This window comes from Falco biarmicus, chromosome 6, assembly GCF_023638135.1.
Source record: "Falco biarmicus isolate bFalBia1 chromosome 6, bFalBia1.pri, whole genome shotgun sequence".
NCBI classification, from domain to species: Eukaryota; Metazoa; Chordata; class Aves; order Falconiformes; family Falconidae; genus Falco; species Falco biarmicus.
Window position 1 is genome coordinate 12,894,826 of NC_079293.1, and position 14,994 is coordinate 12,909,819.

Genomic DNA, 14,994 nt, shown 5'->3' on the forward strand with positions numbered 1-14,994 from the left:
AAGATACTGTACAGTAATTGCTTGTAGTGATCATGTAAGCATTTGAAAGCAAATTATCAGAGAAAACATCCCTTTGGGTGAACATTTTATTGCTGACAGTTTACCAAAAAGAAAAGTATTTGACAAATGTAAAACCAAGGCTTTTCTTATGGATATCTGGAAATTTCTAAGCAATAGAAGCTGCTTAAAAAATCGGAAATAAAAGAACTCCAGAAGACTTTGTAGTTGTTATGTCATGCTCTTGAATTTTATCCAGATAGATAAGTGTGGTTCAAAGACTAACCTTAAATCCAGCCTGGCAGCTTTGTTGATTTTTTTTTTTTTCTTTTTTTTTTTTTTTTTTTGTCAGTGAATGGTTTATTTGAAATGGAAAATACTGACAGTTGTTTTTAACCTGAGCCATGAACTAAATTCTTCAGTTTTCCATTGAGAGAAATAAGATCATGTGAAATCATGTGTTTAGTTTAATTGTGACTTAACTGCATAATTTTTGAAGGACACCTGTCGCCGGCACTGATGTTTGTCACCAGAAGCTAGCACTTTGAACTTGGGCAGTTCTATCTATACATGTAAACATGTATTTGAATTGTAAGTCTCCTGGAGTTCCTTATCTCATTTAATAGCTTCATTATTCTATGTTTTAGAATGTTTTCTGTTGTGATTAAAAAAAATGTAACCTTTGTATTAACGTTGTACACCTTACTTCCAAAGGGATTCACAGGACCTGATGGCTCACGTGGAGCCACAGGGCCAAAGGGACAGAAGGTAAGAAGACAGTTATGCATAAAATTATGGGATTTTATTTTTTAGCAGGATTTTTGTTTTTCTTTATGCAACTAATGAGATGTTGTAGCCTTTCTTACAATATTAAAACATTTATAGAATACAGACACATTGGGCCCTTTTCACACAGTACAAAGCAAGTTCTATTCCCCCAGCCAGCAGTAAGGAATGGCGGCATTAGACTGAGGGCATTAAGGCTGAGCATTTTCAGTAAAGGTGAGGCTTTTTTCATCTTGTTGTACTGCAATTTTGTCATAGTAATAACATGCAGTGGGAACTGGAACAGTGAATCCTGACTTCATCAGCAATCAGACAAATGAAATATACATCAGAAGTCAGAGTAACTAGTATCTGTTGATATTATTTTTTTTGATGGTGGGGGGAAAGGCCTGAGGCTGTATCTTTTTAATATTGAGAAAGTCATTCCTTTGTATCAAGTATCACAGAAACCAGCATAGCGTTAATGAATTGAGTAATACTTGCAGAGTATGTCCACTAAAGGATACCCTCCAAAAGGTTAGAGCATCTTACTGTATGTTGTTCACAAAACTCTGCTAATGCCTCTTGAAAACCTGAATTTTTATCTTTTAAAGGGTGAGCCAGGACTGCCAGGTGCTCGTGGACTTCCAGTAAGTAATATATTTAGTATATGAAGAGGCTTTTTAGACCTTAAGTATCAATATGAAGGATTCTTACCATTAAATGTAATGAAGAAAAGCCAGATGTTATTTCTGAGATTTCAGAGAACTCAAAATATTACAGTAGTATATTAAGGAATCTTTTTGTCTTTATATCGGTGGGTAGATGTTACTGAAAGGACATTAGGTTTGTATGCTGTAGAAAACAAAGGAGCATGTGTGATGTGGTCACAAGTTTTGGATGCGTGCTGTTGTTTTCCATCTCTTTGTGAAAATGCTGTAGACACAGGATAGCCCATGTTTTATTTGCATATTTTAATCTCCAGTTATTCCTGTTTCAGCTCCTTGCCACGTGTGTAAATGAGATCACTGAAGTGTAAATGCTGTATGGGAGTTCCTGTGCTGTTCAATATGGAAACAACACAAAATATGAGAAAGGGTACAGACTATTGTTGCAGTTGGCGTGCAGATGGATTTGACATCTGACTTTGGGAACTGAAAATAGTTGTGAATTTTAGGAATTCTACATGTTTGAAGAAGTGAACGATGGTCAGTCTGTAGAAACTTAAGATTATATAGGAAACCAGGAAAAACCTCAAGGAAAATGAGTTATCGAACAAGATGACACATGAAATTTTAATAGGGCTGCACATAATTAAAGTTTAATTAAAAATTAGATTCATTTTGGAGAAATTATTGGAATTAGATAGAAGAGGCATTGTATTCTGAAATAGCACTCTTTGCTATGAAATTCTGCATCTTCAACTGTATCTTCATATTTTTGACCATCTCATTAACTTCCATTAAATTTATATTAAACAATCATTTTGATATTTGGCCAGAGAGGAATTTATAATGTTGTTCTTGAAGACATTACATTATAGACATGTTCAAACTTAAGATGAATCATTCTATGTGAACACTTGCATTTAATTTTCATGGATGCTGTTTCTTACCTGAAAATCTGGAAAATAGGTGATACTTTTATAATGGCTTGTCAATCTGTAGACTCAATATGTGAGGTAAATTTAGTCACAGAAAGTAGCAGAACTGAGGTAACTTCTAGGTAGACTGAAAGCTCTGCATTTTTCTGTTAGAGGTTTGAGTTTGTTTTCATTTTTTTGCTCTCAAGTAGATAAGGAAATAATTTCTGAGTAATTTGCAATGCATTTGAAATGTGTAGCTAGCTAGCTAGAATGAAGAGCTAGCTTAACTCTGACAGATATGTTACTTAGATGATATGGAAAAAATATACATGAAAAGAACTACTATAGGAGAGGAAAAAATGGGGAATTAAAACTGAATTACTGAAATACTAGGTTAAATACTGTAGTGTTTCAGCCTGTCAAGTGAAATAAAAACTGACTGGGAAAAATATACGTGATTTCACCTCACCATTAACAGACTAATGTGAGAATGAATGTTTTAAAAGCCTTCAGAAAAAGTGGGTATATAAAATATACATAAAGAGGGTTGATCTCAGCTTAGAAGTGGAGAAGTTACTATGACACCAACTTGTCAAGGTGGAATGCTGATTCCATTTGGAGAAGCACTTACCTAATTCAGGTCTTTCGTGACCATATTTTGAGACTGTAAAAGCAATAAATCTGATGAGATTTTGGACCATTGTTCAAACTTCAGTGGTTTTTGTTTGCCCTCTAACTCAGGCTTAGGCTGGTAACGCTTCAGTGAACCTCAGTAGGGATTGCCTTTGGAGTTGTTCTGCCTCTGCTTAATAAGCAACTGGACCTTGTATTTAAAGGCGAATCTGCAGGAATATTTATAATGAGGAAATGAGAATTCTTAGTTATTTAAAGGTACAGAAAAGGTAGATTTACTTAGTCACCTCCTGTCATTACCCTTGTAATTATTAAGGTTAAGGTTAATCCTCAGACCTTGCATTTTTAGGAAGAAGCCTAGTGTTTGATTTGTTAGCTCTGTGGTTGTTAACCCGTACATGCTGAATTCATATGGAAAGATTAATGCTCAGAATAATTCTCTTGGGGAAATTCCATTTACACAGGCTTTCCTTTTGATGAATGCCATTAAGCTGCTGAAGTCAGTTCATTAAAGTTTCTCAAAATGGCCAACATCGGGCATCTCACCTTTAGTGAGATTAAACTTAGAGTAATGAAACCTAATTTAAAAAAAAAAAAAAGTAAAAAAAAAAAAAAGGTAGATGTGGTAATGCTGGAGCATGATGGCTCCAAGTCTCAGATTCAAAGACTTTTTGAGAAGTTGTTACAACAAGTGTGAAGTAATGGGGCTGTTTAACCTTTGCAGGTCTTTGGCTTGATCCATGAGACCTAGTTTCTAGAAACATAGTGAGCACACTTATGAGTCTGCATACTAGTTACATGATTAATTGAGTGTTTAGGTGTAATTATGCACTGCATTGAATTCAGTCAGTGACCTTTTGCATGTGGAGTAGTCTCTGGATGGTTACCCAAAGACTTAATTTCTCACAAAAAAACCCCTTGCTTAAGTTGTTAAAATGCTCAGTGTAAATAGAAAGTCAGAAGCTTTGGCTACAATGTTAATTAGCTTTAAATTATTATCACTGTTTTTCAAGCTCATCCACTGGAATTTATTGGCCAGGTTGGGACTTCAGGGTAACTGAAAGAAAGGATATTACGTATCTAACGTTTTACATGCAGCATTTGCTTTTCTGCTTCTGTCTCCCTTTCTTGCCCAGAATGTATCCCAGAAATCTTAATTTATGTTCTTTTACCCCCCCTTTCCTCTGTTTTTTCCTTCTATTATTCAGTTTTAATTTGTTCACCTTTTCTTATCTGTTTTGTGGATAGTCTCTAAAATGGCAGATTTACAAAATTAGTAGAATACTTCTGATTAAGTAATTTACCACCAGATATGCTGATGTCTCTGATCTGGCCCTGGTAAATGGACCTGGGAGTACTACATTCAGTGCATGTATTGCACCCTTCAATCCATTCTCCCTGTTAAGTTTCCTCTAAGTTTTCTAATAGTTGATACATTGCTAGTGTTTTACAGAGCTGACATATGAGTAGAGTTGTGTGGATTTAGTGACAGAGAAATTAAAAATATTTTAAAGTCTACTAAAGCACAGCTTCTGCCATGGGGTACACATACAAATACTGGCATGTGATTCTGGTGGATGGCAGCAGGTCTGTGCTGATAATGGGAGGTACTTAACAAATCCATAGGATAAGTGTCTCTGAACCAGGTGATTACAGAATGTGTATTACTGCCCATGTCCATGCATTCCTTGTGCTCTGTGGGTCAGGTTAAGCACCTCCAAAGCTGGCAGCAGACATCATCTGGGGATGTAAGGCTGTAGTCCCAGGCTGCCTGGAAAGGCTTCCCCTTTAGGACACAGACAGAGGCAGGAACATGGGCAGCTGGTTGGGATCATTAACTGCTCTGTGTAGGTCCTTCCTGGCTGATTTCTCTGGAGCTGTCAAGTCCGCAACTTTGCTTGCAGGGAGTTCATGGTCAGAAGGGTGGAGTAGCTGGATGAGGAGGAGGCATGGGTTGCTGGGGGAGAGCCCCTGCTTCTTGGAGTCCTAATTAGGGGGGTAAGGAGGTGCAATGAAGTGGGCAGAGGAGGGAGGCTGGCTTCTCCTGGCCCTGTGTAGGGGCTGGACACAGTAGCTGCTGCTTTCGGTATCAGTGACTTGCCCTGCCACTGTTGGGGGCTTGTTAGCAAGTCAGTTTCCTTCTTTCAGAGGCAGGTGATACTAGAATATCAGATATGTGATACAGTGAAAGTTTGATCTGTATAATGAAATATAGACATGTATAATATAATGAATTGCAGCAAGGGACCTTAAGTAGTAGCAAAGGAATTATGTAGGTTATCCAAGGTGAAAAAGTTTACTTTCTGCTGAGTATTAAATGGTCAAAATGGAATGACTCTGATAAATGCTTGAAATTTTCCCTGTGTTAAACCAAGTTTTCTAAAGACAACCTTGTAGATACAATCCTGGTATGATATTCTGTGGCTTTGAAACTCCACTCAGCCTAGGTGCTTTATTAAATCTGATCTCTTGAAGATCAGTTTTCTTAGAGGGAGTGTATTGTCTGAGTAGGCATAAACAGATTTGTATCTTAGACACTTCTCATTAGAATGATTTAGAGCAATACTGATGAAAAACGTAAACAGGAGCAGTTTGGTGTTCTTTGTGATTACCAAAATGCGCTAGCTTAAAGGATTTAGACCTCAGGGAAGCAATGGCAAAAAAAAGAAGTAGTATCTTTTATTATCCACTTAAATGCATTTTTAGAAGGAAATTATTATAGAATAGGTGTGTTGATCATGCTATTAATCATTAGCTAAACCCAAAGGCTAATGTTTTCATTCCTTTGTGGAAGTATATGGGTTGGAAAAAATGTGGAAATAAATGATACTGCAAGGCAACTTAATCAGTAATTTAATCTTTCTCCTAATATTGATTACTTAATAATAAAATAGATATTTAACATTAGTTAAACCCAAGTTTTCAAAATTATTTTGCAGAATCAAACATGAGGATTTTTGTACCTCTTTATCCCAAATACTCTGTTCTTGGCAAACAGCTTGACTAGGTGTGTAACTCTCCCCATATTTCTAATCTTTTCCATGTTTCACAGGGCAAGGGGCTCCTTGGACCACCTGTAAGTATCATTCTTATGATTCATAAATATACAGTTTAATAAATCTGTTTAAATATTCAATAAAGCTATTATACTGTAATAAAAAGTAATTAAGTGAAAAAAGAGATTTTTAATCCTTATGTTCTATGTCTGTTATGTATGATTTCTTCAGCTACTAATGAGGTTGCTTAGGTTTGTGATATGTGAAGCAAGAATACTGGTGTCTGAAGGCATAGATTGTTCTTGGATGCTTGTTATAGAGGTATTGTATGGTTTAAAAATACTATTTAACTTGGTTGTTATAGGGTCCAGCTGGGGCAGCAGGACTTCCTGGAGAAGTAGGTCGTTCTGGTCCACCTGTAAGTACTACTATGCTAAAAATGTAGGCTTATTCAATAGCTACAAGGTAATTATAGAAAATAAATGAATAATTATTATGCCATCTAAACATTTTTGGTTATAACAGCACTGGAAAACATTGTATTCTGCTACAGTGGTCACTGATAGAGTTAACATCCTGTTTGAAGCTCATCAGAAATAAAGAACAATGAACGGCACAAAGTAAGGCCCACCCATTAGATCAGAATTAAATGTTTCATGTAGCGTTCCATACTCTCCTTTGCCTCTTATTCAAGGAAAGCTAAAATAAAAAAGAAAACCTGCCAGAAATACAGGAAATGTAAAACTTAACATTATATGCAGACCTTTAGTTTTTCTCCTGTCTTCTTACATATACTTACGGTACATGACCACATACTATTTCTGTTTTGCATTTGTGTATCAGTGAACATGGCAATTCAATATTTCTTCTTAGTCTCATTTTGTGTGACTCCATCTACTGACCTTACTGCTAAACTGTGCATTCGGTTTCAGCACACTGTCATATTTTGACTCCATACTTTACCACTGAAATGCAAATTGAAACCAATTGTTAATTTTTTACTTGAAATCTGAACTAACATTTAAAATTTTGTTTAATGAAGCATACTTTTTGATGCATACCTCTCCCTATATGTTTTGTTTAGTCATATAAATGAATATAAAAAAGAACATTGAAAGCTGCCAATCTGTTTCAGAAGATGATCCATCTAGCTCATTTCTTGTCTGTAGTAAGGGCTATAATGGATACCTAGGGAAGCGTGCAGAATATTTGTAAAATGACAATTTTTTTGGTCATACTGTCTCACATTCTGGCAGTTGGCAGGTCAGAGACTGCCTGAATCAGAAATTACATTTGTGCTGTCTTTCAAAAGCTATATATGGGCCTATCCGCCATCAATGTAGTCGGTCCCTTTTTGAATCCATTTATACCAGACAGCTCCACAACACACTGTGATAAGGAGTCCCACAATGTAATTATACACTTTGTGGAAAAGAAATACTCCTTTTTAGTGTTTCTAAACTTATGGCTCTATAGCTCATGTATTGTGAAAATTAATGAATATTTTTTCTGTATTAATCTTGTTAATTTCATTTATAATTTAATACGATATCAAAAATGATTTTGAAATGACAGTGTTAAGTAAAAACGTGCTCCCTGTCAGATTATCAGATTTATTCAGCATTCAGGAAAAAATTATTTGCAGAGGTTCTGTCTTGTCTTTACTTCTGAAAGCACTGGTGGTCATAACTTCACAAACAGCTGAAGATTCTGTCTTGGTAAATTCATCTTGGGCTCTGAAAAAGGGGATTTTTTCCTTTCTGTGCTTTGGGCACTTATGCTAGTTACTAGAATTTTTTAAAATTCAGAACTTAATTAGCAGTTATAAGATAGAAAGAAGTGTGCATAGGTGATCCTGTGGTCAGATGTTTCAGCTGTCTAAAGCAGCTGAAAATGTGTTGTTCTTTTGTAGGTCTTATTCCACAACATGACTTCTATTCTACTAAAAGATCAGTTTTCCCATTCTACTGTAGGAGCCGCGTTATGGGTTTTAATTGGATACCTAGCCTTTCCTTCTGTAGCTACTTAACTTCTCACTGTTGTTGTGTGGTATGAGTATGTAATTGATGGTTGTCATTATTGCTTTAAATCAACAAAATTATTTTACCCTTTTTTAGGGAGATCCAGGAAAAAGGGGGCCACCAGGGCCACCAGGACCACCAGGTCCTCGGGTAAGTGATTTCCTTTAATATGTGCTAATGTCTAAACTATGTATTGTTGATTGAACAAAACTTCTCAAGTCCTACAGGTGAATACTGACTAGGATTTCAGCAGACTGTATTAATTCATAATACCTAGAGGCTTGTGTTCAAAGCCTGAGATAAAACTCATTTAGTCATATCAACATACGATCTTCTGTTCAGTGAACAAGTTTCTAGTCTTTATGGTTTTAAAATATAGTTTGAAATGCAAACTGTAACTTGTGCCATGATGTCTTCCCATTTCTGCTAATGGTCTTAAACTGTAACTTTTTATAGGTTTTAAACTTCCCTGTGAATCATAGTATTACTGTAATTGTAGACTTTGTTGGGCCTCACCAGTAGTACTTTAGCAGAGGTACACTTTTCTCTGTTAGGAGCAGAAAAAAATGATATTTGGCTCATGAGCCAGAAATATATACTCCCAGGTGAGTTAAGATCTAATGTCTCCCTTGCAATCAGTCCTACTACTTGCAAGGGATAGAAGAAAGCTTTACATCAGTGCTTTGACTCTCTAGGGGAATGGTTATCTTCTTTGAGCCTCTTGGGAGAAGGATGTGTGTTATGCCTTTGTTTTGTGACTATTTACCTGCCCAGAGAGATAAAAAGGAGTGTTTGGCAGACATATCGGAGGCTCAGTGTTGTCAAAGGCAAACTGCTGCAAAATATGTGTCGTCATAATGTCTTTTAAAATCTGTGCTGTTCCTCTGCTGGACAGATCCTAAATCCATATGCTTTATTTATGCCATGTTTCTTGTTTTCATGAAAATTGCCAGAGAATTGGCAAAGCCATTGTGAAACACATGAATGGTCAAGTGGAGAAGAGTATTTAGGAGACAAGTAAAACCAAATTCTTAATAATGGCCTATGCTGCTTCTATTCCATGAAAGTTTTGTCCTCTTTAGATTTCTGAAGTGCTACAATCACACTCCAGTTGAAGACGTTGTTCAGCCAAACATACTCTCAGATTTTTAAAAATCCTTCTGTATAGTCCTGTATATAATATAATGTATATAATAAATATAATCTGTATAATCCTTCTGTATAATTCCTTAAACTCCCCTGTATTTCTCTCTGAAACAATGTTTTCCCTCCCACTGGGCTTTAGAGAAGCCAGCTGCTGCTGTGAAATCATATTTCTCCCTGTTGTGCTTCATAAGCATCCCGTTAGCTTCCATCAAGTATTTCATTTAATATGAGGAATGGCCTTGCCCCCACTGAGTCCATCTTGTTGTACACTGATCTCTAGTTTATTGCAATTCCATTAACTGCCAGATATCTCATTCATCTACCAACACTTGTGTTGTGGGAAGTTTATTTTCTTTGTATAGATCATCTTTTGCTGAATGGTAGTAAGTTGGAAAAGTAAAGATTATCCTTATTAATGAAATTGTCTTGGGTTCTGTTGGAAATCCACGGGATTTGGATATATTTGCTCTATATTTAACAGGAAATATATTTTAGGTAGCTTAAAATCCAAACGAAATATTTTGTTTTTCAGAAAAGCTGATCTAAGTTAAAGGACAGGATTCTGCAGTTATATGCAAACCTAGAATAAAATCCTATACTTTAGGTTCTTTTTACGTTGGAGATTATACATCTGATTCCAGCTTTAGATAGTAGTATTTTCTGTTTCATCTAATGACTAATGAGTCAGTCTGGTTATTTCTTTTTTACTGACTTGGATTAATTTCATTTAATTTAGGGAACAATTGGCCTGCAAGACGGTGACCTGTTGGTAAGATAGCTGTCCGTGATTTCTTTAAAGTAGTCTTAGACAACCTTATTCACCATATGTGACAGTAATGATGTTGATGCTTTTCCAGTGTCCCAATGCATGTCCACCTGGCCGCCCAGGACATGCTGGCTTAATGGGAATGAAGGTAAGAGAATCTGTTTGTTCAGGCATCCCTTACAAAGATACTGTCTCAGGGCACTGGGGAAGGTAATTGCAGACTTGACAAAAGGGCAGTTCATTGTTAATTTGAAGAAAACATTGCATCAGCATCGATGCTTAGGGTTATTTCAACTCTTGACTGCTAAAATAACCTCCTGTTGTTGAAATCTTTTACTGCTGCTGTAATTTTCAGAATAAAATTTATGTGTGGTCCTGAAAGGATTAGAGTATGTGAAGAATTGCTACATTTAATTTCTGGACTGTTTGTAGTCTGACTCCAGAAACTAAATATTTCCCCAAATTCTTAGCCTTTTTTCCTTCTTTCTCTCTTCGTGGGAGACCTATAACATATTAGATGCAAATTAACACTTTCTGAGTCTCATTTCAGGTAAGATTTTTTTTTTAATGTGTTCTTTGCTGGTTTCTAGGAATACCATTGGCTTGAGGAAAGCGTTATAGGGTAACGTAAGAAGGAATACTAAATGCCTAGAAATACAGTCTTGTTAGATCTGGGAGCAGGTTTTTTTTGAACATGGTACTTAATATATGGTGTTAACTAGATAGCTGAGGAAGCAGTGCTGAATGGGGATTGCAGAGGGAACAGCAAGATAGTTCTGAGGAGTCTGTGTCTGTTTTGCAAAACTCAGTTTTATAATTTTGAATAATTTATATTTATTTATTTATTTTGTGTTTTACATTTATTTTAGGGACAGAAAGGTTCAAAAGGAGAGTCTGGTGAACCAGGAAAACAAGGTTATAAGGTAAAAAGAAAAAAAAATAAAAGGAAAACCTGCTGTTGTTTTTAGCAAGCTAATAGTAGTTTAACCTCTTCTTCAAAAACAGTATTACGTTTTGTTAGAACTATTGTTTTACCAAACAATTAATAATACCAAATAATTAATTATAATTACCAAAAAATTGATTAATTGTAACCAAAGGCATATGCCTATTCTTCAGTCATCTGTGCTCTGTATTTACTATGATGCAGGAGTCATACTCTTCTTGCTTTTTATGTTGCTCATTCAATGTAATTATTATGGAACTTGTGGCAAACTTTATTTTTTGGAAGTAAAATGTATTAATTGGAAAACTTCCAAACATTTAAATACAGATTTCTATGGATTTACCAAGTAAATTGTTCTGTAGCACAGATGAGTAGTAACAGGAAGAATGAGAAGGAAGAAAAATGTATTTGTGAGGGAAAGGGCACAGTATAAGTTCATAGGCAAAGAAAGATTTATAACTATAGTAAAGAGGCCAAGTCTGATTCAGCTTGAAGACTGAAATGTAAACTCTTTTAAGGTGTTTCATTTGAATTAACCTTGGTTAATATTGAAATATATGTAAGAAAAGTTGAGAAGATTTGCACAGCCTTTGTTCATATTTCAATGCTAAAGGAAAAACATCAGAGAAGTTTTCTAAAAAACCCCCGTGCTCTCTATTCCTAAGCATTTTGAAAATAATTTATTAGAAACAACTTGCCTATTTTTTCCTGGATGTTGAACCGTTGTCTCATCCCTTTTTGCAAATTAAACGGGCAGCAAGTACTGGCCCGTTAGTGTGCACTGTCATTGTATGAGAGAGGTTATCATCTAATCAAATAGGCGTTTGATCAGTTAAGGAGTTTTATCACTTTAATTTTCAAAAAATTCTGACCACCAGTGTAATATTGTGATGCAGAGCTACTAGTATATCCAGTCCATTCACATATATGAGTATACCTTCATTACACTTCCAGTCTAAAAGAGCAAGAAAGCCTAAAGAGATTAACATAAAGGAAAAAAGGAATGACTGGTTATCATCATTATTCTTCTTTGTACTGGGGTTGCTTTGAAATTACCCTTTTGACTGATAGTTGAACGGAATGTGAACCTAAACGAGTATCTGTCTGTTCTGTGGAAGTAGTGTGACTTCATTTGGATTTCCTTCAGGCAGGATATAGTGACAAAACCCAGTAAGTAGTAAATGTACCTCCTACAATGACAGAGCAATATGCGTGATATGGATTAGCTACAGATGTATTCCTTTTGCTTTCCCAGGGTGAAGAAGGGGACCAAGGACCCAGTGGTGAAGTGGGAGCTCAAGGCCTTCCAGTAAAGCATTTCCTTTTAAATAGTGCTACCCATTTGCTTTATTAGGTCATATCTTTTTTTTCTTGTTACTTAAGAAAACAGATATTATAAAACCTCCGCACACCTTTCTCTTTACTCTGCTGTATCACCTCTGAGTCAAAGTAGAATGATTTAAGTCCCTCCAAAAAGCTACATTATCACTTGGAACAAAGCTCTAAATAGTTATATGGAAAGGCTTAATTTAAAACGTGTTTCATGTCCTAAACTTTGTGTTGTGCTTAGATTGTGCAAATAATTGGGTGGGTTTTGTCTGTCTTTTTTTTTTTTTGGCCTTCCTTTCCATAATTTTGATGACTCCAACTTCATCCTTGCAAAGCTAGTGTTTGTTTAAAATATGGTTATCTGTGAAATTCAGGCTTAGCTAAGACTTGCAGATGAAGTAGCAGCCACTGAAGAACATATTTTTTTAATTTTTATTTTTTCTTAAGTTTTTCACCTTTTTGCATGCCAAAGAAGCATCCTTCAATCACATCTATGATTTTAAAATAATTTTCTTGTCCTGTTCCTCTTGATTTCTTTGTCCTGGTACATACCTCCTCAGCTTGTTTCCTTGTGAGGAGCTCTTACGGTTACCACAGCTGAACAGGCAATAGGGAACAGAATAAAGGCGTCATTCTAAGTAAGAGAAATAGGCATGACACATGTAATTTCTATAGTTTATTTTTTGATGGGATCTTGTGCTTTTTTCCTAGGTGTGAACCTGTTTCTTTAATGCTGTTGGTGTCCAGATGTGATATTATACAGGGGTTTATGTTGAGATACATGACATCCCAGTCCTAAATTACAGAATTCTCTATGAACATAAGACAACATAAACCCCTGGATTAGGACTAGAGAAAGATAAAGAAAGAACAGAGACTAAGTAAAGGAAAGGGTGTAATCCTTATGTCTGATACTGATAAAAGTATCCTTGGTGCCCTGGTGCAGAGAAAGTAATTGTGTAAGATGCAGCTTTTGCTATCTGAAGGGCCTGTGGGAACAAATTGGTTTAACTCAGTTTATGGCAAAGTTCTTTAATTCTTATGAAATAACACAGTAGAATGAAGAACCTGACTTACCTTTTTGTTTTGTGGGGTTTTTTTTTTTTTTAATGCATTACTCGTTTCACGTCACTGTTTCACCAGTTGATGACCTTACAAACAAGCTTTACAATAATTGTTTCTTATTAAAATGTAGGATTCCTAATATGCAGAAAGCAATGTCAGATAGACAACCTATGGAAAAGAGCACAGAAAATGCTTTAGAGCACAGATGGAGAGGCTGTAGACTGTTGTATTTTCTTGTATGTTTCTTACATGAACAAATGTAAGGCTCAGGTCCATAGAAGGGATTAGGAATCTGGTCTTCTCAGCAGCACCTGCAATGCAACACTTTTACGTAATGCATTGACAAGAAGACTTGACAAGGACAGCCACCTCTGGGAGAAGTGTTGCTGTTGATAGAAAGAAGGGGGTACCACGCGCCTACTTCTGTCTCTGATTTTGGAACAAGGATTAGACTATGGCTCTCTCCCTTGTTGGGCTGCTGTAGTCACTGTTGCATTATCATGATTTTTCTCATGTTTTGGGCTGACAAATCTTTTAAGTGTTCTGTGCAAGATTCCATCTAACTTCGTTAGGAGTAAATAAAAGGGCTACCACATCTAGAGTCTGGTCAGAGAGTAGGTTTGCCTATCCTGTGTTGAAGTCCCTGTGGCTGTTTCATTAACAGTTGTAGTTCTTGTTGCAGGACAAACACGTTATGGCTGAGGGTTTGGTCTTTCTGCAGAGAAGAGGCATGTCAGGCATGTCATGTAGTTTCGGTCTCTCGGGAAAAGGGAAAAAAAAATTGAAGCCCAATTTCCCACAAAACTGTATTTTGAAGAGAAGTGATGAGAGCTATGATACATCCTGCTGCACTAGGAGGTCTGCTCAGTCCAGCCTCTCACTGTGTGGCAAGCATACAGATTTACTGCTTGTATTCTGAAAAACCTTGCCCAGTTTTGTCTACCTCTACAGTTCTATAAACTTTCATGGTACCTTTCTCCTGCATCTGTCCTATACCCCACTTAAGACAATTTAGCACTTTTGCAAATCTGGCCTTCATGTATTCCTGTCACACAGGCTGCACAAGGGGGATGCTTCAGCTCTGTGGTAACCAAGAGGAGAAATCAGTGGGGTTTTTTTTCAGTTCTTAAGGCACATTTGTGGTTGTATAATTCAACTTGGTATTTTTGTTATTCTTTTAAAAAGTCTTAAATTATGGAAATCTGAAAATGTAGATTAAATATTCTAATATAGAAGTAGCTGGATTTCTCCTTCTATATGAAGAAAATAGTAAAATAAACATAAAGAAAGCATGCAGAACTCTGAGTCTTCTGCCTGAAAACCAGGGCAGTTCTGATGAAAAGATTTAAGGGTAATTTGAATATACTTTTCATTTTCAGGGCATCCTAGGTGTCCGAGGTATAACTGGTATAATGGGACCTAAAGGTACCAAAGTGAGTATTAACCTTTCTTTCCATAAGATGGCCTGGATAAAAAAAAATGAAATACACCACTGAATGTTTTTAAAGCTTATTTAAATTTCTCTTTCCCCCCCTCTGCATTTTCTTTTTCCTGCCAGCTGTATTTCCATAGCTTCTGTACTTCTGGTTAGGAAGAAAGGCAGGCTGGTCCTTCTCCTTAATGAAGTGCATGTACTTTTCACACCTTTCCCCTCTGATCCTTGAATTTATAGTAGTTCGGCATGTGTGCAAGTATGTAGTTAGCAAGATAGCAAGGTGTAACAGTTATAAACTACAGCATATTTT

At 36.2% G+C, this 14,994-nt stretch overlaps 1 protein-coding gene across 2 annotated transcripts in view; it reads left to right on the top strand.

The window, feature by feature from the left end:
- COL9A1 (collagen type IX alpha 1 chain) overlaps positions 1–14,994 on the top strand; it is a 75,011-nt gene that overhangs the window by 22,023 nt on the left and 37,994 nt on the right. For both annotated transcript variants that reach the window (XM_056343501.1, XM_056343500.1), the window contains 10 exons: positions 712–765; positions 1,377–1,412; positions 6,033–6,056; positions 6,341–6,394; positions 8,094–8,147; positions 9,880–9,912; positions 10,001–10,057; positions 10,779–10,832; positions 12,111–12,164; positions 14,629–14,682. In XM_056343501.1, coding sequence (XP_056199476.1) covers positions 712–765; positions 1,377–1,412; positions 6,033–6,056; positions 6,341–6,394; positions 8,094–8,147; positions 9,880–9,912; positions 10,001–10,057; positions 10,779–10,832; positions 12,111–12,164; positions 14,629–14,682 — 474 coding nt within the window. The remainder of the gene's footprint in view (positions 1–711; positions 766–1,376; positions 1,413–6,032; positions 6,057–6,340; positions 6,395–8,093; positions 8,148–9,879; positions 9,913–10,000; positions 10,058–10,778; positions 10,833–12,110; positions 12,165–14,628; positions 14,683–14,994) is intronic.